This window comes from Atheta coriaria, unplaced genomic scaffold (genome assembly GCF_025399875.1).
Source record: "Atheta coriaria isolate IRGN ID8LTWV9N9 unplaced genomic scaffold, Caltech_Dcor_3.1 hic_scaffold_4_pilon, whole genome shotgun sequence".
NCBI classification, from domain to species: Eukaryota; Metazoa; Arthropoda; class Insecta; order Coleoptera; family Staphylinidae; genus Dalotia; species Dalotia coriaria.
The window spans coordinates 11007973-11031964 of record NW_027045446.1 but is presented as its reverse complement, the minus strand read 5'-3'; the positions used below and the strand labels follow the sequence as shown (position 1 = coordinate 11031964).

The following is a 23992-nucleotide window of genomic DNA, read 5'->3' as shown; positions in this document are numbered from 1 at the left end:
ACTTTAATAAAACCCGAAATCAAGCATCCCACAATTTCCTGTTTCTTGCTTCGTGCTCAAGATGATGATGACTAGGTAATTTGTAGTCGAGTATGCCAGCCAAACATGAATATTAATCAGTCAACAAAACGTTGATGACTTGAGTCGCCCGAGACGAAAATGCAAACAAACAAATTCAATCAGGCTCTGGCTTCGATTTTCCACGCAAAATTCGCCAACATAGCGCGCGCTATAATCAAACTTGTACATATGTTCATAGATTCAACAATCGGTACAAGCTTTACATGGCGTAAACATAATTTCTAATTAATTTCACATGCAGCGTATGTTCACAATCGTCGAGGGTTAAATGCAAACTATGATTTTTATTAAATCTCTGCTTGTGGTGATGATGACGAGGCGATGAATTTATTATTGGGAGGTATCAAGTGCTGATCATCATCATCATCGTCGACGTCGTCATATCACTGTCCGAAACAGAACGATTTCTGAATATTCAGAGTGTTTTAGACGGCAACCGGGGAAAATCAATCATTCAATTAACATCAATCATTAATTAAAGGCGATTTTAATTATAGAAGTGCGCAATAATTATAGACGCGCCTAGCTGCTGTGACATGCAGACATTTATCATCTGAATTATTCATTAGCTTCGATCGGTGGGTATATATTTAATGTATAATACGTTAAAATAGAAATTTTTTATGATTTTAAGATTAAAATGTGTGAATTCAGGTAGCAACACATTGGGTTGTTGTAACTATTCCCTAAGAAGGTGATACCTTGTTTGTTGTTTGCTGATATATTGGCTAGGCAGCAGGTGATTACTCAATTCGCTCGTTTCGTAGCATAAACTTCTTCCTCGTCGCTTTCGTCGCGGCGCTTACAAAACTTGCGCGTCGAACTTACGTTACGGGCCAAGTTTAATAACGAACACCTGCGCCAAACGTAACGCCGTCTTATAACTCTCCAAGATGTAAGATCTCACGCGCCTCGGCGAACTAAAAACTTCCCTCTGAAAAAGTAGAAAAGTGCAAAAACCGAGCGAAATGCTTATTCTTCCCAGAGTGGTAAAAGTCATTGTTGAAGAAAAACGCTGCTTTTTTTCACTTCACAGAGTTTACGAGTAGTACGACGAATCTAACCTTCGTATTCATAACAAGACTTAATTTTTACACTTAAAATACCAGTTTCCTAAAAACAAATGTTTTTTGTATTTTACAAATTAAATTTCTAAGCAAGTCCATGAAATTTCATGATACAATAAGATCCGAATTGAATCACCGGTCTGAGACTATCATCTGTTTTCGTATGCGGTCGACGTCTTCGGTTTTCTGTTTTGAGTTTTGTATTTCCAGGGACTGTACAATGGGTCGAACAAAATTGAACCACAACGGGCACGGTTTGTGTGTTAGTATTACAATTACCTCATACAGTTCTATTTTTATGGTCTATTTCTACTGCAATAACAATACATATGGTGTTATGGCCAAAGTTGAGGTATCTGCTTGAAATAAAAATCTTTGGAATCAATAAAAACCTAAAATAAACTAAAATATTAATTTGTCCATCGTGGGGAGGCAGAAATTCAATGCAAGGGACACGCAAATCGCGTTTTCAAGGACTGATTCATCTGTGACAATTAAAGACGATTAAAAAATCGCAAATGAGTACAATATGTTCTCCGTTTACACTGAATCTAAAATTAAGTGGTTAATAATAGATTTATACACACTTTGCGCAAATTGTCTGCATGTCAAGCAAAGGATTCATGACTCAAATAGCGCAGTCATTAATTTGCTTCCTAGTCAACACTGTTTTTATTTTCCTCTTTAACTCTTGCAAGAGACAAAGTCCTTGTTCCTGCAATCGTAATTCAGCTATTCTTATATCTGCCGCAAAACAAAGGCAGAAGAGCAAAGACCTAAGCCCGCTCAGTAAACTGAAACTTCCTCCTTTGGTCGTTTTTAACCTCTTATTTCATAGTCTCTTCGATGGCCAATTTTCGTGGTCGTTTTTTGAGCCAACTTTCGTTCAGGTTCACATCTCGAGGCTCTGCGCGCTCGGATGCGGTTGATTTTGCGGTCGAGTTCGAATGTCGGATCTTTTGATAGCGCTGCGGAGCGGGAATCCGTCGTTCCGTGGCCCTTTAAAGCACAGAGCACACTATCCGTTTAGATGGTCGTTTTTTGGCAGACGAATTCTTCACGCTCGAATTGATGCCTTCGCGATTATCGTCGCGGCAGCGCATTAAAATTATCAAGATTATATCCAGCAGATAATGTGCGCTCACCGACGAAAATTACGTTTAAACGACACGGGATCAAAGTTAAATCAAGAACCAAGAATGGAACTTGGTTTAGAAAAGTACATCAAAATTTTTATGAATTTTTAAATTCATTATTAATGAAACAATCAACATGTTGACTCTGTTCGCGTATATGAAAAAATAAGAAAACAAGATTTCTCACGAGCGACAAGACAAGCTCCAAGACAGGACGTACAACATTACACACAACAGATGAAAGCAGTTGCGTTATATTTGACGTTATAATTGCGACGCTCTCATTCATTATCGCCCCATCGTTTTCTTTGTTTTTCACTCGTTTCTCACTTTTTGTGCTGCGTTCGCTCTTGGCATTGAATTCCTGAATATAAATCCGTAATAGTAATTTCGGTATTTGAAATTGTGTTGTTGGTGCAAGAAAGTATGGCGCCGTACATGGAACTAATGTTTCCTTTGTGAAACGCTCCCTCCGCCCAGTGTAATAATAAAAGTAATAAAGCGACGCGAGCGGTTTTAAGTAAATACGCAGCGCGAGGAACAAGTCTTACCTTGCAGCAAAAGCTTAAGGAATTGAAAGGCGACGCGCATGCGCAGCATGCTTGGAAGTTAGAGCTTCGCATGCGCACTGCGCTGAGAGACATTAAAGAGATCTAGGCGAACGGGCAGAAGTGTGGATAAGTGATGCAGTAAAAGGCGCACGAAAAACAAGTCGAACGACGTAACGAGCGGATGCATTCCGAAACCACAAAATAGATAACACGCGCGTGAGTCATGGAATTAAAATTTTGTGTGTTCACCTTTTATTTGTCAATTTCAGGTGTGCAAATAAAAATATCTTCTTGGGAATGTAAATATTTCTTATAAAATATGCGCCTGCATTTTAATTTTTAAATTTCAACAAGTTAAACATGAATATTAAATTTCCATTGTCAAACAAATTACATTAATTATCCACCCATGGTATGGAATAAATTATACTGCTAGCTATGACTTTTCGTTCGTTCTATATTTAACAAGAAGAACACAAGACGTGTAATTCTATTATAATACTGAATTAATAAAGACGTCGGCATTTGACCTTTCGTCATATCAATTACGTCCATCACTCCTGCATTCAATGATAAATTTGAATATAATGGAATCGTAATGGAAAGTAAATTATTTATTTATTGCTTAAATCTTGTGCATCTAAAGCGCATCTATTTATTATTGCAAACATTAACAATGTTTGTACAATCGGTAGATTAAAGTAAATTGGCAGTGTTCAGGTCCATCACTTCGAGCACATGTTGGCATGCCTGTATTTGTTTATGCAAATCCGCAGGGCCGAAGGGACGATTTGACTTGTCGCGAGACGCAAATTAGATTAGCCAATTGCAAATGCCTACTACGCCTTCCAAGTCCCGAGACGCATTGTCATTATTCGGGCCTGAATCAACAAAATGCAATAGCAACATCAACATACGAGTATGAATTATGCACGAGTTCGGCCGGTAAGTGAACAAACAGTGTGCCACAAAACTTTTGAAATTTTAATTGAAATTTAAAGAATATCGTCTTTTGAAACTTGTTTAAGTAACAATCTATATATATAAAAATGAATTGCTGTTCGTTAGTCTCGCTAAAACTCGAGAACGGCTGAACGGATTTATCTTATTTTGGTCTTGAATTATTCGTGGAGGTCTAGGGAAGGTTTAAAAGGTGAGAAAAATTCGAATAATTGCCGGGAAAATCCGCAAAACAGCTCTTTTCTATAGAATAAAATGTGACATTGAGATTCAATCATAGTTATAGTTAAATAGTTGAATTCGAGATGGCGCGCTGAAGTGCATTATTGACAAAACTTTATATAATTAATTTCTTTAAATTAAAATTGCTAATCTTATTAATAGAATTGACTCTTACTACGAGTATGACTAGAACAAGAGAGTAAAAACGAATTACAATTTTATTAAACACTGCCGGAACGAAGTCGGGGGCAACAGCTAGTTTTAAATAAAATTTAAAGAATTTCTTCTTTTGAAACTTGTTTAATTAAGTAACAATCGATGTCACTATAATAATATTAACTTAATTAAACAATATCACGTTTTGTTTATAAAGAAATACACTGTGTGCAGTGTGACACACCCCAAATGATCTTATCAACATTGACATACATAGATAACTATAATCTTTGTCGCCATCACATTCCCCGCATGAACCATTCCCACAGACACCACTTGACCGGTTGCCGCGTGCATTTCTTTGTCGGGAGGAAGTGGGAGAGAATTGCAAAGTCAGCGAGTTGTAACAAAAAATGTAACACGAGATGCACGCCGGCGGCTATATGAAGAAACAAAACGATGTACGTTTCATTAAGTTGGATGAAGCAAAATGAAACGCCCTCTTTGTAATTATTATAATTTCCACGCAAGTGAAACGCATAATTCAAAATATGCATCTAATGAATTCACCCAAAGGTTCCAATATAAAACGACTTCAATGTAATTAAATTTAAATGTGAATTTTAAAAAATAAACGGCGCAATAAATATTTTGTTATTTAGGATGCCTGTGCGAGTTGATTAACTGCATTAAACGATCATGTCTATTAATTAGGTATATTATGTTCGAAAATGCATTATTCATATTGCGCATATTTCACAATTTGAATGAATATTCAGGGAATTTCGGGGCAACAACGCGTGCGCGTTTATTTACTATATATTCCATATAATTATGTAGTTTGCGACCGAAATTCAGCGCGAAATGAACGGGTTTATGCAAATGCGCGTTTGATACATTACGTCGGATGGAAAATTTCCACATAAATGTACAATTATTATTGCAATGGCTGCGCGAGATGAAATTGATAAAGCGTTTTGTTTGCGTGTTTGCGTTCGGTTTTCCAATCTAATCGCGCGGAATTTTATACAAAATAATATTTAACACGTGTACCTACCTACTTTTTATATTATAAACACAAAAATATATTTTATGTTTATAGTTGTGAATAAACTGTCTCAAGTGGTATGCAATGTTCTCGATGCGCACTTGATACTCTCTTGAATGCCATCACGGTTGATCGCCAAACAAGCGAGTGCAAGGTAAGCTTTTTCCTCTTCATCTTGTGTTCTTCCTCGGCGACCAGTCGTGCGTTCGGTCGGCTGAGAAACGCTGGCGACCCGAAGGCATTTCGGTACCGTTGGCCGTCATGGTCATGCGACGTATGCGGATTCTTTTCGAGCGCTGCCTGCGAAATAGCCCACAACACGCGAGAGTTGTCATGCTGCTGTTTCCTTGTGTGCATTAGAACCAAGTCACTACTTCGTTAGCGTGTGTAATATCCCTACTAATATTATAAATGCGAAAGTCCTGATGTTTGTTACACTTTCACGCAAAAACTACTTAACCGATCATCATGAAAATTTGTACACATATTCTTAGTGGTCCCCGAATGGTTATATGCTACTTTTTATTTAATAAAAATAATTATTTTTTAAAGAAAATAAAGAAATTTTTTAGCCAATAATACCTCTGCATCTTGCTATTTGACTACTTTAACGCCATCTAGCATTCCAGCAATGAAGCTCAAACCTAAGTACTATAGTACCATCACACTGTATTATCACACTGTATTACCGACAGCTACGTCAACATCAAATCCAATTGACTACACTATGGAGATTGTACACTATACTTCCATAGACTATACTTTCAGCCATTTTAAACTTCCCGCCATTCTACTTCATTGTTACTTCTTCTGTGACTACCGACGCGTACGGAAGCAACTTCATTGTTTTAGATATTCGCGAGCGAAGCCGCGGGTTAAAGCTAGTGTGATAATAAATGTAAATATCAACAAATTCATAAATTTTCTTGTTTCATGATCAAGAAAAACCATAAATATACGTTAAATCAAACATGATTCTGTTATCATTTGTGTCATTGTCATCTGAAACTCCAGACAATAATAACTATTATTAAACACTCCAAACGCCCCAGTTAAACATGTCTCAATTGACAAATCGTAGTTTTTACCATGTGTGCTATATTCAGCATTCAAATTGATTGTTATTACTCATGAATCTCTCCAGCCAGACATAGCCATATTTATTTCTCTAGCAATTCCTTTGGTTTCGTTTGCGACCACGACCCGACTGCAAATATTTGCCAGCACACACACGAGTCGCAATTCCACGCCGCGCCGACCGAACGCAAATATTAATTACGATCGCACGCGAAATATTAATTTACGATTCGAGACCCTGCCGCCGCACGACGACGGAGGATACACGACACGGCTTATTACCGGACCGGGTGGTGGTGGTGCTGTAGCGTGTGCATGGTTTTCTTGCGCATTCATTGTTTAGTTTTACTTCTCGCGGCGCGCACGGTGTATTCAAGTCGGGCTCGTAAATGTTTCGCGATAAATTACAATTTCGCCTAACACGAGCATGCGCATAAATCAATTTGCGATATAATTTTCTGTGAGCAGTAGTTTTCTGATTGTTTCATGGCCTTCAGTAAGCATGTGTTTAAAATTTAACTATTAATAAATGTATTTTAATAATACATTAAGTCTCAAGTGGATAAATGAGAGTTTTTTTGTCCTCGTGACTAAAACCCGTGACTAAAGTACTTTAGTGACCCCCCGTGATTAAAATACCACTTTTTGTGCTCCAAAACAGTAGAAATAAAAGATATACAAGTTAAAAATAAACTAAAACATGTATTCTTGTTTTTATTGACAATATCTTGATAACTTGTCAATTTGATAATTGAGTATCGCAGAGGCGCCCGCCAAATAGCTCCGCGCCGTGTAGATTTAATTAATTTCCAACATTTCGCTGATTAAGCGTGCTGTAAATGTAAATTAGCGTCTTGTGTCTACATCGTGCCCGGTGCACAATGAAGCACCAAACACGCGTATGGGGCCCGTTGCACCAACTGGTGCGCCATAGTTATGCGCATACGTAAATTAACTTATGCAACGCTGATTATTTGGCCCACACGAAGACAATGAAGCCGAAAAAAAACCACTAACATGGCAAAATCACCTAAACAATTGAACCACCTGAAAATTATACATAAACCAAGTTTAATAGAATATCGTATTGAATATTGAGGGTGGAATTTCCAATTTTGATTGCTCCACTTGAGCGCACACGAATCAAAAACTCTTTACGTTGAGAAATTTGCATCTTTGAACGTAGTCGCAAGCGCTGGCTTTGTGCTTCTGGTGCGCGTGTTCCCTGTGATAGAAAATCAACGATTATACACATCAAAGATTATCCTCTGCTGTGGCAGCGAGGCAGAGTTAAGTCGTGGCATGTTAAGCGATGCCTATTACACGCACTCCTTAGGCTTTGCTGCTCGAATTAAATATCAACACATACTTCATCTCGACCTCAATCTAAAGACGCCAAACTTCAGACTGAACCACCACAATCTTCTGTCGGAATTATCGATTTTATGGATTCCAACAGGGTCTTCGTCTTAATTAAGATTACTTAACTAGAAAATATTGATAAACAATTATAGATGGTCCCAAAGTCTTTGGTATTTCTCGTGACCTAGTAAAAACCGGATGTGGTACCTTTCAGTACGCATTCTTCACCTGATTCAATACAAAAGCATAAAAAACTGATGATTTATGCATAAATTCTGTTGTTTTAATAATGAGCAATAATTATAAGCACAATTTTGACCTATCACAGAGTACGTGAACCCATGTGGTCTCAGATCTTGGCTGCCGTCGATGTCCATCGTCTTAACCGCGGCGTTTGCTCTCACTCGCGAGGCCATCGAGCAAACATAAGCTAACTCATTGCACGCGCAGCGCGTCCGTTGGACAAGTTTTTACATTTTGTTGTAAGCATCCACAGCGCTCGGCAATAATATTAACTGCACTCTGATTAGGGTTAACGACTGTCTGCGAACGTGCAAAGACGTGTTAAGCACCGCTGACAGTGCTAACAACCGAAGGGGAAGGTCTATGATGATAAAAAAGACTTACCGGAGTAGTGTAGGGCTGACAGGTCAACTTGATGCCATCGTGAGCGAGTTTGTCCCGAAGAAGTATCTTCAACTGCATGCGTGGTATCTTGACCAGTTCGGCTTTACCCTCTTCGTACTCATCGACGTACTTGGCCAACTCGGGCCCACTGTCCGCTGACGAGGAGGCAGCCGGCGACGCAGCGGGTGCTCCAATGCCACCGCACTGTTCCTTCTCGGAGCACCGGCCTGACGAGGTCCGCGACGACCGCGCACTCACATTATCGCACAAACACTCCTCGTGTACCGCGACACTCTCCTCCAGCGAAAATAGACGCTCGCGGCGCCTTCTTCGCGCAGCGTGCGTACCGACTGCAGTAGGCGGGCGCGGTGTGTCGGATTGAAGACACCGATAGCGTCTAGGTCTGGGTCGCCCACCTGCTTGCAGATCTCCAGGTCGTCGTAGCCGTTGTCGATGAAGGATTCAGCGTACTGGCCGAGGTGCAACGAGCGCAGCCACTCGGCGACGATATTGCCACCATTGTTGCCGGCCATCGCCTTCCTGAAGTCCTGCAGGCGGTATCCGCCGGCCACTCTCACACCAAGCACTCGGGAGAACCGCGCTGCGAGACGCCGGTGCGGAACGCGCGAACGCAACGCGAGCTCAATGCCGTTTGAGGCGCGGACGCGAGCGAGAGTCGCACGCACGCCTAGAACCACAACGCGCACAACTGAAAGGGGAACCGAAGAGTCGCGGGGAAGAGTCGTGTTGCCGGTCGCCGGTCTGCGCACCGGAACGACTAGCGCCGAACGTACACGAACTACCTACACCAAGTGCACTGCCACATGATAGCTTCGCCGCGTCTTACGCTTTCCAATCAACCTTTTATTCACCTTCAAGAAAAATCGTCGTGATACATACAAGAGGTAAGTGTTTATTGTTGCCAAAAACACAAATATACAGTCATAAAATGCATTGAAATACATCAAATTGAAGCATACAACTACGCCATGTTTAGTGAGGTTATGTCAAACGCATTTCAACATTGTTGAATGATTTTTATCATTGTTTTAAATTATTAACTTATCAAGATTATACAGATAGACTTCATTTGTATTATAACGTTAATTAAATGAAGCTTATTCGTCTGCTCAAATAGATTCCCGAAACAAATCTCAATTATTGCGTTGTATAACATCAAACGAAAGAAAATTTTAATATTTTTTCACCTGAACATTCAACCAATAGACATCAAACGTAATTAAAATCTTGAAATCGTCCAGGAATAATTTTGCTCCAAGTGCATGCACGTGTAGCATAAAATGATTAGAGAAACAGCAATAAAGTCTTGCTTTATTTACTCGTTCTTCCTCATTTTGCTGAACGCAAAACGGAAACGCAATGAAATGAAAGAATTAAAAATTCCACACGCCAGAGTGTAGAACCACTCATTAGCATTACTCTATTCCACCTCATTTTTTACATTTTCTGTAATGCTGGAAGTCATCATTGTCTCTCATTTTGCCATGTGCAAAATCGGCACTTAACTAAAAACATATTAGCAATTGAAATTTCCGTGTTTTTTTTTTCTTTCCAAGGGTGCAATGGGGTGTTCCCACCGAGCAAACACGTACAAGTATAAAATAAAATAAAAGTTTGACCAAACACAGTTTATTAAATGAAAATTTCCCAGTACAGACGAGTTAAGTTGATGAAATCGAGAAATATTTCGTTGGATGAACACACCGAATGAAAATTCGGTTTAAAAATGGCATTTTAATGTTTATTCTGTTCGTCTGCGATGTTTTTTTATTTATTAAAGCCGAAGAACACTTTGTACGGATATTACTGAAGCGTAACACTGATAAAATCGCGCGAATTTAAACGACTTGCTATAATATGTTTAATTGCTTCATTCATTTAATAAATTAAACTACAAAATGAACAAAAACAAATATTCGTGATGAAAATTGTTTCATGCACATTGAAATGAATTATTTCGTACATAAATTATGACGAAGTTTTTGTAAACCACCAGTTTACATATTCCAGAGGACGATTTAGATATAGATCCTCTTCTATAACTATTCTTGTTTTGCCGAGTGGTACGAATGTGCTCGACATACTTGTTATATTGTAAATTCTCCAAACTGTTGTGGAGGATAATGCATTATCTCTCAACGGAACGCATAATGAAACTTATGCGTTAACATTAATGTATAGGGGTGATTGCGTGGTGATAAGTAATGCAAGACTACAAACTTACCACCCACAACTGACTCTAAATGAATTCTCAGTGTCTGGAATTCTTAATTGTAAAAAAATTAATTTTTCTGAACTACCAGTTAATATTTGTTCTATTTTGAATCTCATCCTTATTATTGTTGAAATTTGATGAGAAAAACTGTGTATTCTAATTTAGAAACAGTCAAAAAGAGTTTTAGTAGAGTTCAGTTTGTAGAGTGGATTAGTTAATGTTGAAAAACGTCGTCGAGAGCTTTACAACTGCTGAATATTTTCTGACTAAAATTTTTCGGCTGTCGCCGACATGTACAGCACTTGTGTCCGCGTCGCGAAGCAAACACAAATATGCGCTGCTTGCTGGTGCATAAAGGAGCAGTGATATGTATGTATATATATATACATGGAAGAAGAGTATGTGCATAGTGACTATTCATGCAGTTCGGTGCAAATTTTGAGCCCAGCTTCAACGAGACGGGGTTCGTTTGTCGGAAAAATGCAAATGTGTAAGAGGTGCTCGTGTTTCGTTTTGCTTGCATCCAAACTCCAACGTTTTACATCCATGTAAAAAGCAATTTCTAGAGACATAAAAACATATTATTCCGGATACCCAAACCAAGCAAAACAAACAGAAATTAGTTAATTTAATGTTGATTTGTCTCTAAAGTATTGTGTTTTGGGTAAGGGATTGATTAATGGTAAGTAATTCGTCTTTAACTTATTTTAATAATGTGTAACATCTTAATGATTTTTACTCTGATGTTGGCACAAAGGAAGAACGATAAAGTCGTCTTGCTTTGGTTGGCTCCCTCCAGCCGTATATCACCAAGACGAATGGCCACTAAATTCATGGCCGTCCTCTGACGGAACCCTTCCGTTTCTGCATGGTTTGGCTCTGGCGATATTCTGATATCACGATTGCCGCCGACCACACCACACTAGCCAAGCAATAAACCTCCAACTGCATCAACAAGACGAAACGCGAATCGTCTGCGTTTGGGAGACAATGGCACATGGGGTAGTCTACAAGCCGGCTAAGAAGCAAGACACAAAGCAAATTACAAAGCGAATCGGAACAGAGGATGAGGGACTGGACAGGCTTTGGTATAGATGGAGAAGAGCATGGACATGATGAGCTTTAACTGAATATGAAGATGTATATTTCTATTGTAGTTGGTGAGATTGGCAGTAAGGAAGGAAAGTGGTGTTTAATGTACTTGCAAACTACGAAGAAGCATCGTAGGCCAGAAATGGAAAATATTTCCAATCTTTCATAATCTGCTAGAGTATCGATAGAGATTTGTCGGTACATTAAGACGCTGCGATCAGATCTTAATTATCTCTTTTAGTTTACGAGATATTCGCGTTTGAATAAAATGGGCAAAAATTGAAAAATGTCACTTTTTAGCACTTTTACTCGCGTTTTTCGACCTTTTACTGAAGGAAATATTTTTATTTTATATTTTTATCTGATACAGAATTTTCCAATCTATCATAATCAGTAATTTGTTGGTTGCTGTGGCTTTTAGTTTAAGAGATATGAATTTTCAAAAAGTTATATTGAAAATTATATTGAAAGAAGTGAAAATAAATAATTTGTTACTATCCTACATCAATATAAAGTGTACAGTAACCTTTACATACTACGTTTGTGTTAACTACGCCTCGGAAGTTAAAAAGTATAAGATAAAAAGTATAATAACACAAATTTCATTTTTGTTGTTATTAAGTTAACGAAATCATTTATAAAATTATTTATTTCTATTTTAAAAGGTGTAGGGTTACAATTATAACCCTGTAACACTAACATACAAATAAATATAACTTTACTGCCATTTAAACTTGTTTTATGAAGTGTAAAGTGCGCTTTACACACCACAAATGCGTTAACTAAGCCTTGGCAGGTTGACACAATTAAACCTAACATATAGTACACGAAGTATAGTAAATAAAACATAAGTAAATAAAAGTTTACTTTTATTTTTATTAAATTAATGTAATAACTTATATAATTATTTATTTCAATTTTCATATGTGCAGTGTTATTAATGTATCACTGTTGCACTGAAATAGAAATAAGCAATATTTTATTGTTCTACACACATATAAAGTGTGAAGTAACCTTTGCAAAAAAGTGTGTGTTAAGTGAGCCATTGAAGTTAAATAATACTACGATAAACTAACTAACGTTCTCTTCTCTGTTTTAGCAATCACCCTTTGATTTCCGATGGTCGACTCACGAGCTAAATTAGAATGCGAATTTGATTCGTTTCGACGGTCGATTCCGGATTTAAAATAAAATACATTAGCCTGCGTGTTGCACCGCGTGAAATACTGGTATGTGGTATGTGTAATTGAGTGTTTGTTTTATACAACTGATTCACGCGTGCTCGTAATATGTAGATTATTTTAGTCGTTGCACACAAACTTGAGCGGGGTGTTTAGAAATGTAGAATTAAATTCTCTACTACTACGTTTGTGTATAAACAACTTTTTTGTTCGACTGACGCGTAAACGCAACGTACCTGCCTTGTACCTGGCAACGCGCAGCGCACACGGCAGTCGTTACACCGCGTGGTCTGCAAGCGTGTCTTTCTAATTGCCACGTTTTGATGTTTTAATTGAATTAATCGACGTGTATTCTTTTGGCCATCAGCAAATTATTCGGGACGGGCATGTGTGGCGGTTTTGTTTAATGATTTGTCGCGGTTAGAGTGTTCTTAACTAAGAAATAATCTCTGCGCGAGTTTTCAGTTGGTAGAATATATTACAGGATATAAAATTTCCTCATTAATGCGAAGGTATGTGTGTAATAAATTTTTTTCATGAAAACTTAAGACGGTGTAACTTAAATTGATTATTCCATTTGAGGGATACTATTTTTGCATGTAACATCTTGCAAATTACAAACACGTGGTAGCAGTTTTATCAGAATTCTTAATCGCGTTTCGGAAAATAACGTGCATGATTTAATTATTACAAAGCCGGTTTTAAAAATTATCTGCGGATTATTAAAATGACAATATTCATGTGGTCGACCGCGCTCACTATGCCGTCGGCCGTCGGCTCGGTCATCTTTTCGCTGAACACGGGAACAATTTAATCGAATTGCACTCGATAGCATCATTAAATTAAGAAGTTTCTTGTTGACCTAATAAAATCTTGTACGATGAGTAGTTTTTCGTTTTTGTAGTTTGCGTATATCTTAATATGTACAAAGAAATAGTTATTTTTGTCCTATTTACCGACTGTATTGCTACGCGCCGTCGCTTGCCGTCTGTTGATTTAGATGTTTTCCGCCGAATATTCTATTAATTTATGATGATGCTGCACCTGTCGGTTATCTTATACAGTTGATGCTACCATCAAATAACAAATACATATTCACAATATATTAAAATGTAAGTGAATATTGATTATCTTTGTACTTGCAAATGTTTTTTGTTTGTAACACCCTGTATATTAGTTTTCCTAGCACCACGTAGAAGATTGTTTTTATTTGTGAATTTTGTATGTTCTTTGTTTCGAACTTAGGATTTTCCTTCTAGTACATCCTGTATATTCATTTTGCTTCATGTCCGTGAATATTTTGCTTCAACGGATGTTTTTAGCATTTTCCTCTTTGCACTTTGAATTTTCTTTTTGAAACGCTTTGTATATTTGTTTCCCAGAGTAATGGTGAAAAACGAGCGAGTGTTTAAATGTTTTCCTGTCTGCACTTAAATTTTTTCTTTTGTAACACCCTGTATATTTGTTTCCATTTTCCATCACCTAGAAAATGGACAATTTGCTAATTTCTTTATCCCGATAGAACATTTTGACGTGTTACTTGCTTATATATGCGCGACGATGCAGGTCGTAAGTTCTGTGTCAATATGGCGGCATGTATTTTGTTGACATGTAAAATCTAAACTTGTATTCTATTGTTAATAAAGAAATAGTAAGATATATTGACTGCTTTGATTTGTCGTCATCAAACATATGAGGCAAAAACATTACGCCTGCTTCATACGATCGAATATACGATCCACCATACCGATTTGGATAACAGCCCCAAGCCGCTTTTGATATATTGCCGCTGGTAATCAAACACCACGCTAATTTTGTTAAACATGGCGAAACTCTCATGTAACTTTTAATGTGAGGCATTACCTCTGACCTTCCAGTGTTATCAGCTTTCCATACACTAAAATCATAACATTTAACTGAGAGTGTAAACAATTTAAATCAAAAACGTACTGAAGATAATCTCTAAGCCATTCTTGTTTTTCATTGATATTCATTTTATATGGAAGACAGCAACCACCACTCCGACCAAAAATACTGTTTTCAACGTTTTGATCTGTGGGGTAGATCAAGCTCAAAGTTGGATTTCGTGGCGCTCGTTTGTTATAAGGTGAAGCTTGGTGGCTTGAGAGTGCCCGCATTAAAATAGGCTCTAACCAGTGGCCTAAATTATCTCCAAACAGCCCAAGACTGGATGCTTGCGCAATTATACCCCATGAGAGAGCACCTTCAGGGTCATGTCCTGTTTCGCTGGGCAGGGAGCATTGTTTGCTCAATATATCACCTACGCGATGAAAATGACTGCTTTTGCTTCCTGGGTGATGATTTCCAGGAATTGAACAGATGAAATACACCCTATAAGTAAAAAATAATTAGTTTAAATATATTATAGTAGTAAATCCTCTTTATTTACTTTACTGAAGAAAAATCAGCACGTTTAATTAATTGAATCCATTCAGTTAGGACATTAATGTTGTATGACTCCAAATAAGTTAATAAATCAATTTTGAAGTCGGTGGGTCCAGCGCAATCAAAATCGTGCTTGGACGCGGCCATTTTGGGCAAGGGAGGACTCATCCAAAGTCCTTGATTGTAACGATTCCAATCTTGAAAGTATAAGTTGGCCGAAGAAATGACAATTCTTATTGTGTCATCACCAAATTTATAAATTCCAATTTTTCTGCACAAAAAAATGAATGCAATAATTTAACAATAATTCAGTTATTCATCTTACGAATGGTGAAGTCCAAATGGATTTTCCATTGTCACTTTATGCGTCTTTACATTTGGATATGTTTCCGATATGTATTCGCTCATATCTTCCACAAGTTCCCGCCCCCAAATAACTGTAATGGGTGTTGTACTGGAAAGTGGATGATTTACTCCAGTTATAAATTTATGAAATTTGTAACTTACTGTAAGTTATGAACTTCATATTGATCAATTAACCAGTCGATATCAAGCATAAAATTGATTTGTAAGGACTTTTCCAAGATTCCAAGACTTGGACAAATTAAATCTAAATATATTTATTATTAATAAAATAAGTGTACAACGTAAATACAAATACAGAATACCTGGAAATGCAATACAATTATATCCAGTTGTCTTAGGCTCCTCGGGAATCGTAGTAAAAAATAAATTAAACGGTGCACACAGTTCCAATCTTTCCCGCATTGTCAGGACTTTAATGTCTTTGCTTTCTGTTGTATCCATTTTATGGTAGAAAATATACAATTATAAATTACTGCTTTTAAATTATACGTGCGAACTGAGTAAACCACAATAGGTTTGTGGGATTTTTGGATTTATATTAATTCAGTTATTGGAACTTGATATTGGATTAGATTAAAATTTAGATAAGATAAAATTCCGCATAATACTGTGTTTGTATGTACAATAAATGTTTATCTCAATCACCTAGGCAACTACCGACAAAACGCATATATTGAATTTATCATATACCAGTTTATATATAGCGGTAGTAGTGAGTCCCATTCTGGGCCCCGTTCGAAGGTAGCGGTAGAAGTGACTCCCAATCAGAGCACTTTACGTAGGTAGCGGTAGAAGTGACTCGCATTCAGGGCACCTTACGAGGCTAGCGGTAGAAGTGACTCGATTCAGGATACCTTACGAGGCTAGCGGTAGAAGTAACTCGATTCAGGGCACCTTACGAGGCTAGCGGTAGAAGTGACTCGGTTCAGGGCACCTTACGAGGCTAGCGGTAGAAGTGACTCGTGTTCAGGCCACCGTACGAGTGTAGCGGTAGAAGTGACTCGGTTCAGGGCACCTTACGCGGCTAGCGGTAGAAGTGACTCTAATTCAGGGCAGCGTACGGGGGTAGCGGTAGAAGTGATTCCCAATCAACCAATATCTTCTAAACTAAAAAAGATAACGACCAACAAATTGAAGATTATAAAAGTTTGGAAAATTCTTTATTATATAAGATTAGAAAATAATTAAAATTTGTGATATGAAGATTCAGAAGTCGTTACAAAGTGTGAAAAAGTGGACATTTTCATTTTTTTCGGAGTAATGGTTGATTGCAAATATCACTAATTACGAAAATTAAAACCGGTATTGAGAAACGTATTGAAAATTATAAATCTACGGGAAATTCTCTATAAGACAAAGTATTAAAATAGTGCATGTTGTGCTTCCGCTCAGCAAACCAGGTCGCGACCGCAACCTTGTGCACAAATTGCAATAGACAAAACATGCGATTTAAACTAACACCAGCAGCAGAGCGAGGCGTGCGAGGATGACAGCGACAACACACGGCAATTTCGGACGTTACTATTCGCACGGCAATAAAAATCAAAACGAAGACAATTCTCCTGTCGAATGACCACGTTTGCTGATAAATATTGAAATAAACAAGTCCATTTTATGATTTTTAGGTCATGCTAGTGTCATCTAAAATGGGCAAAAATTGAAAAATGTCACTTTTTAGCACTTTTACTCGCGTTTTTCGACCTTTTACTGTAGGTAATATAATTATTTTATATTTTTATCTGATACAGAATTTTCCAATCTATCATAATCAATAATTTGTTGGTTGCTGTGGCTTTTAGTTTAAGAGATATGAATTTTCAAAAATCGTCGAAAAAAAGTATCAAGCACCCCCCCTTGGTCATTTTTTTCTTAAGAGTAAAAATTTTATCTCTCAGATTTCCCTTTTAACTATCGTATCTGATAGAGATTGGTCCGTACATTAAGACGCTGCGATCAGATCTTAATTATCTCTTTTAGTTTACGAGATATTTGCGATTGAATAAAATGGACAAAAATTAAAGTCATTTTTTATCACTTTTAGTCGCGTTTTTTGCCCTTTTCCCCTACGATATTTAATCATTTCATATTGTATTGATATAAATATTTAAATATTTTAACTTTTGCTATAGTCAACTTGCGTTACACCTTACATTGAAATAAATTATGTTATGGGTATGTATTATAGGCAACTATCATTACAATTCAATCTTAACCATCAACAATTCAAAGCAAGCTGTGGAAAACAAACAAACAAAAACAAACTCAACTGTTATTACATATAATACACATTTAACCTCTCGTATATAGTTTGAAATCATCAATTCATAATAGCATTCATAGTGTGAAACTTCCAGAATAAAAAGTGTAATGGGCCATAAGGATACATTAAGTAATAAACCGCGTCTTGTTGTGCAATACGATGATCATTCTTCATTCATGGCTACGGTGCTTTGCACTCTTATGGAACATCAAAGTTTAGTTGATATTGCAATTCGTTGTGGCAATCAAACCTTGCATGCACATAAAGTTATTTTGGCCTCAAATAGTCCTTATTTTAGAGTGAGTATTAATCTTATTCAAACTTTTACTATGTGTTATTAATATTCGATTCTTTGTAAGGAACAACTAGAGAATAATCAAGATACTGAACAAATTATTGTCAATGGAATGGATTTTTGCACATTAAAAAGCATTATTGAGTTTATGTATTGTGGAGAGACTTCTATTGCTGAAGAAAATGTTAAGTATATTGTTGCAGCTGCAAAACTGTTTCAAGTTCGAGGGTTGCAAGCTATTGCACCAGAAGCCCCTGATGGAGGTAACAATACATGATTATTGACTGGATTAATTCAACTCTACCATGCAACAATGAAAATTCTGTACAATAGAAGGATTTTCATACTCTTTTGAGTTATAAAGAGTTTACACGGAACTATATTGATGTTGAAACTTGTTTTTAGATGAGGTTATTTATTATCCACCACCAATTTTCATAAACCAGAAACCCAAGTACTCCAGTCCTTATGCTTCCTCTTATTCTCCAATTTCTGGGCAACCAAAAAATAAATTGCATGCTGAAGGTACTTCTGACTACCAAGTGAATGGTAAGTTTTCTGTTTTGATACACACCCATTGAATTTTCTATTTTAAATTCATTTTGTACTATATTTAGGCTCGGAAGAATTCATGGCTGAATTACAGTCACATCCACTACAAGTGGCAAGTTTCAACGATCTCAATGCACCGATAATTGACTCAGATGAAAGAAGCATGGACATGTTTAGCATGGGATACACTGGCGAGAAACCAATCGACGAAATAGAAGAGGTTTTCCCTAGAGAAATGGAGGAAAGCTTGCAAATAATGTACAAAACCCCAGATGGGGAGTATGTGCAGGTGTCAAACTATGACGAGGATCCGATTCGATTTGATATTATGGATGGCGACATTTCAAGGCAGATAGGAAGTGAAGAACTGACTAGAACATCATCCACTAATCTAAGGGTTCTAGATAATGAAGAATTATCACCGAATTTTGAAAATGAGGATGCCCTGGATGGATTTACCAGAAATGAACATGATAATTATCATGACAATCCATATTACAGAGATGAAAATTATCAGGACGCAACTGTTGATCCATCTATCCAAACTGGTATTAATTTATTGCTGCACTTCCAATCGCAGAATCGTAATCCTCATGGTTTGCACGAATTGAATACAGAAGAACCTGCACTAGGAGGAAATATTGACAATGATTTAGATCAAGAACCTGGGAATACTATAATGATTAATAAAGATACAACGTTTATAGACGTATCTGAACTTGATCAGCATATACAAGATTCAACAAGTGATAACCAAGGTCTACTGCATCAAATTGGTTCACTACAATTTTACAATAATACTGACCAAGAAGACTATGATAATGAGGCTCTTAAGATTGCAGATGATTACAGTCACCATGAGGATAGTGATGCCATCCCAGAGAATGAATTGCTAATGCAGCCAGAATACAATAAAGATGTTGACGTAAGTGTTATTGACGTTGAACCATTGGCCACAGGTAATCATATTCCAGTTGAAGTTACTAATTTAAATCCAGAAGTTGGTGAAATTGTCGATTATATTATGCCAGGTAAACCTCCTACTATATATTCAAAATAAACCTAGTAAGTCAATGGAATATGCTAAAGTTACTTACCTCTGTGATTGATGTATCACATGTGATACTTTTTGGTAATACTTGGCAACTTTAGACAGTATACGAATATCTAACACCAGTCTTTGTGAAAACTATTGATAGAGCAATATGATCAATTAATTGTATTCAAGTATTCCAGCGAATTTTATTTAATAAAGAAAATGTGCCTTCAAAGCAATTATAAACTTTAAAGGGTAGTTATTTGTGCCAAGGTAGCTGTGGCCCGTTGAATGAGCAATTTTAGAAAAATTTAAATACGTGGTGTGGAAAACACTCTGTATCTTGTGAACTAAGTGACTTTCGTAGAGTTTCTCACCACCAGGATAGAGTCAAGAAGTTCCTCTTCACGATGCATACCATTCCAACCTTCCAGCCCTTACAGAAGTGCCGTAAAATGCCCTTCAAAAATGAGCAATTTTACAACAATTTAAAAACATAGTGTGGAAAACACCCTATATCTCTTGAACTAATAGACTTGCTTAGAGTTTCTTTACGCCAGAATAGAGTAAAGAAGTTTCTCTACATGATGCATACCATTTCAATCTTCCAGCCCTTCCGAAAGTGCCGTAAAATACCCCTCAAAAATGAGCAAGTTTAGAAAAATTTAAAAACATAGTGTGGAAAACACCCTATATCTAGTGAATCAATTAACTTTCTTAGAGTTTCTCTACGCCAGAATAGAGTTAGAAAGTTCCTCTATACGATGCGTACCTTTCCAATCTCCCAGCCCTTCCAGAAGTGCCCTAAAATGCGCTTCAAAAATGAGTGATTTTAGGAAAATTTGAAAACATAGTGTGGAAAACACCCTGTATCTCGTGAACTAATTGATTTTCTTGAAGTTTCTCCACGCCATGTTAAAGTTCGAGAGACCCTCTACACAATGCATACCTTTTTAACCCTATAAACCATTTAGAAGTGCCTTAAAATACCTTCCAAATATTGCTATTTTTGTCCAATAAATTTCATTTTTTGGTCGAATAACAGGGTCGAACTTTTTTGTTAAAATTTTTTCGGTCGAAGAACAGGGTCGAACTTTTTCATAAAAATTTTTCGGTCGAAGAACAAGGTCGAACTTTGTTTTTTAAATTTTTTTCTGTCGAAGAACAGGGTCGAACTTTTTTATTAAATTTTTTTGGTCGAAGAGCTGGGTCAAACTTTGTTTCTTAAAATTTTTTCGATCGAAAAGCAGGGTCAAACTTTTTCATAAAATTTTTTCGGTCGAAGAACAGGCTCGAATTTTCTTGTTAAAATATTTTCGGTCGAAGAACAGAGTCGAGCTTTATTGGCGATTATCTCAAGAACAAAAGGGCTACGAATAAACTGTCTTCATATTCTTGATCCTTGAAAAAATCTCTACATGATGGCATATTTCTTGAAAAACAACAAAAATTGCATAAAAAATTTCAAAGAAAAGATTTTGTTATAAAAAAGGCAACAGATTTCTCTTTTTTATATCGAATGCTGTTCTCACAAAAATTGTAAATTGAGCCTAAACGGTTAATGATAGCAAAAAAAGTTACTAAAATAATCGATGTAGAATTAAATTATCTATCAGAATCCGATAACAGAATTTAAAAATTCTAACTTTTAATTTCAAACATAAAAAAGAGAAATCTTTTGCCTTTTTTATGACGAAATCTTTTTTCAGCCAATGCATCTCTTGAAATAATTTGAATTTTTCTATTCTGTTTCTGAATTTTGTAAGAGAATTTAATTCTTAATCGACTATTTAAGTAATTATTATCGTATCATTGACCGTTTAGACCCTATATGTAATTTTAATGACAAAATTGGTATTTAACATGCCAATAAAGCCTCAATCCTTAAAGTTTTTGATTTATTTATTTATTTATTCATTTAATTTAATCGAAATTAAATGTTTCATGCATAATACGGGTACAATTCTTCTCATCTTCTGCATTGCCACACTGAGAGTATCAGTGTTTACAAACAAACAAGTTTTCTTATCTCTTACAATTTTTGTGCTATCGCCACGCGGTTTGCTTGCGTGCCACATTAGTTTCATTTTTGTCGGCAGGTGATCTGCACGTACATTTTCTTCACAATAATTTGAGTTTCTTAATTTTTCATTGACTTATTACGTAATATTTCTCCTTCAATTGTGCGCGAGTGATGTGCTGCTTCGTTAAACGCGGTTTCGATTTCAATCTACTTCCAAAATTCGAAAACACAATTTAATGAATCCAATTCTTACAGAACGTGCATTTGCTGCAAAACAATATTCCATCATCCATTTTAAACTACTACTTTAAAGTAGAATAATATTTTATTATTTTGTTGTTTACACTTTGACACGAATTGCCCCAGAGACCTTGCCACTGGAATACGACGAACTTTGCCATTGTCCATGTCACGACTGTAAATATTGAATTTATTAATGGTGTTCAGATTTTACGACCGAAAGCCGCCCGACTATTAATTGATTTGCCATGATACGTTCGCCGGATAGAATCAGCGCCAAGAGGTCAACCGTTTACAATTATTAAAAGAGGTAATTTGAGCTTAATACCACTACTAACATTGTAGTTTGAAATTTGGGAAACCTTCGATAACAATTTATTATATAAGTTTCAATGATTTCATCAGTAAATGGAGTATAAAGTATATAAAATATTCAGAAACTGTACAATTCCACACCTACTTGATTAGATCGCATTGGGAGAGATTTGTGCGATATGAACTAGTTCTGATTAGTAATTTGCATAAAAACTGCATTTTTCACCCAACATTTTATTGAACTTGCCATTTTTGGCACAACGCAAGAAATATTTGTGTAAAAATCACATGTCCTGCGGTTTTATTGGAGGGCAATTAATTAACATTTAGCGAAATGTTAATTTCTTGCCAAACGAGCTCAAAGTGAGCTCGAGTCTTGCGTGTTAATGGCATTTAAAAAGTTTATTTAAGGTATATCGTTTTAAAAATGTGTGTCATTGCATAAAAATTAATTACTTTGAATTTCATTCTTCAATTTCTTTTTTTACGATTAAACGAAATTTAAACGTTTAAATGTATAGCAAAGAACAATAGTTATCTGCCAATAGTGTATCATCATTCAAGTATACTCTTACCTTACTGGCGAAAGTAAAATTTCAATTGTTTTCGAAATTACTAACGGTGAAATTCCAGCCAAAAACATTGATCTTTTGGAAAGGCAAAGGCAGGGCAGAGCGGATCGGATCGAATAGTAGCCTGAGCCTTGATGGATGAAAACTCGGCCAATGTCGCATTTGCGTGCGCATTAAACAAGGTGAGAGAGCAAAGCATGAAGCAAGATTAACTTACAAACAAAACTTCCAGTAGGTAAAGTAATTCTGCGCTTCACGCTCTTTTACCAATTTCCTGCTTCAAAATGTTTAGGAAATCTAAATACAGTGTTCGTATTTAACTCACAGGTAAAAAATGAGAAGAGAAATTGTGGTTTTGCTGTTTTTATCGTAAGTTTTTTGAAACAGGTCGGTGTCAAATATACAAATTAGAAGTTTTACCGGTAAATTGTAAGTCATAAAAACTTGTTTTTTAGCATTAACTTCATTGTGTAGCCTGATATTTTATTGGAATGCACATGCACCCAATTTAAATGTCGACTCAACGAGTTGCTTCACTTCCCGAAAGCCATAAATTAAAGTAAATGAAACATCTGACAGTGGAATAAATAAAGCACGAGCGCGAGGGCCAAACTTATATCGCGGCAGACATTGTGTCGCCTTACACTTACTTCCTAACGTTAAAAAATTAAAACTTGATATTGGTAGTATAGAGACTTGATTACGGTAATAGTTTTTCGCTGTTTTGATTGAGTGATTATAGATATATAGAGAAAATGATTAGCGAATATATATATAATAGTATATATATTGTTTATCATATACATGATAATGAATACTGAATTAACACATATAATAGTATTTTAAATTGCTAATAAGTATAAATCATGAGTAAAAATTAGTATCTGTAAAGATTTAAAATTCTATTTCAATCTACAGTTTTTGTGTAATTTAAATTTGCTAAGCCTTGTATATATAAAAAAATAAGTTATAGTTATATACATGCAGTAGAGAGAGATTTTTATTTAAAATTAACTAAGTATAATTGAGGTGAGCCCAAACACGATTTCAATATGTCATCGGAAACGTAAAACAACAAACATTGACTACAAAACTGAAGGCGGACTCGGCTTTACTAATAGCGATATGATT

At 36.3% G+C, this 23992-nt stretch overlaps 3 protein-coding genes across 3 annotated transcripts in view; 1 reads left to right on the top strand and 2 right to left on the bottom strand.

The window, feature by feature from the left end:
- The window catches only part of LOC135790913 (uncharacterized), a 91186-nt gene extending 82203 nt beyond the window's left edge, over positions 1–8983 (bottom strand). The window contains 2 exon segments of the mRNA XM_065301198.1: positions 8288–8592; positions 8595–8983. Of these exon segments, the coding sequence (XP_065157270.1) occupies positions 8288–8592; positions 8595–8820 (531 nt within the window). The 5' untranslated portion in view covers positions 8821–8983.
- Positions 8984–14377: 5394 nt separating this feature from the next.
- Positions 14378–16054, bottom strand: LOC135790912 (probable tyrosyl-DNA phosphodiesterase). The gene is made up of 6 exons (XM_065301197.1): positions 15871–16054; positions 15710–15812; positions 15528–15656; positions 15207–15473; positions 14747–15148; positions 14378–14693 (listed from the first exon to the last, which is right to left on the bottom strand). Exons 1-6 carry the CDS (start codon positions 16007–16009, stop codon positions 14378–14380), a joined length of 1356 nt encoding a protein of 451 aa, XP_065157269.1. The 5' UTR covers positions 16010–16054.
- A 1191-nt stretch (positions 16055–17245) lies between these two features.
- On the top strand, positions 17246–19964 carry LOC135791001 (uncharacterized). The gene is made up of 5 exons (XM_065301312.1): positions 17246–17867; positions 17923–18127; positions 18188–18386; positions 18529–18672; positions 18741–19964. The coding sequence occupies exons 2-5, from the start codon at positions 17936–17938 to the stop codon at positions 19733–19735; spliced, it is 1530 nt and encodes a 509-aa protein (XP_065157384.1). The 5' UTR covers positions 17246–17867; positions 17923–17935; the 3' UTR covers positions 19736–19964.
- Positions 19965–23992: the final 4028 nt, after the last annotated feature.

What these genes read in the sequence shown, in the direction of transcription:
- LOC135791001 (XM_065301312.1), top strand. Translation starts at nt 17,936, where the DNA reads ATGGGCCATAAGGATACATTAAGTAATAAACCGCGTCTTGTTGTGCAA. An exon ending in CAAATAGTCCTTATTTTAGA is followed by an intron (nt 18,128 to 18,187) that starts GTGAGTATTAAT and finishes ATTCTTTGTAAG; the next exon opens with GAACAACTAGAGAATAATCA. An exon ending in TTCTGACTACCAAGTGAATG is followed by an intron (nt 18,673 to 18,740) that starts GTAAGTTTTCTG and finishes TACTATATTTAG; the next exon opens with GCTCGGAAGAATTCATGGCT.
- LOC135790912 (XM_065301197.1), bottom strand. Translation starts at nt 16,009, where the DNA reads ATGGATACAACAGAAAGCAAAGACATTAAAGTCCTGACAATGCGGGAA. An exon ending in TAATTGTATTGCATTTCCAG is followed by an intron (nt 15,813 to 15,870) that starts GTATTCTGTATT and finishes AAATATATTTAG; the next exon opens with ATTTAATTTGTCCAAGTCTT. An exon ending in TATGAAGTTCATAACTTACA is followed by an intron (nt 15,657 to 15,709) that starts GTAAGTTACAAA and finishes TCCACTTTCCAG; the next exon opens with TACAACACCCATTACAGTTA.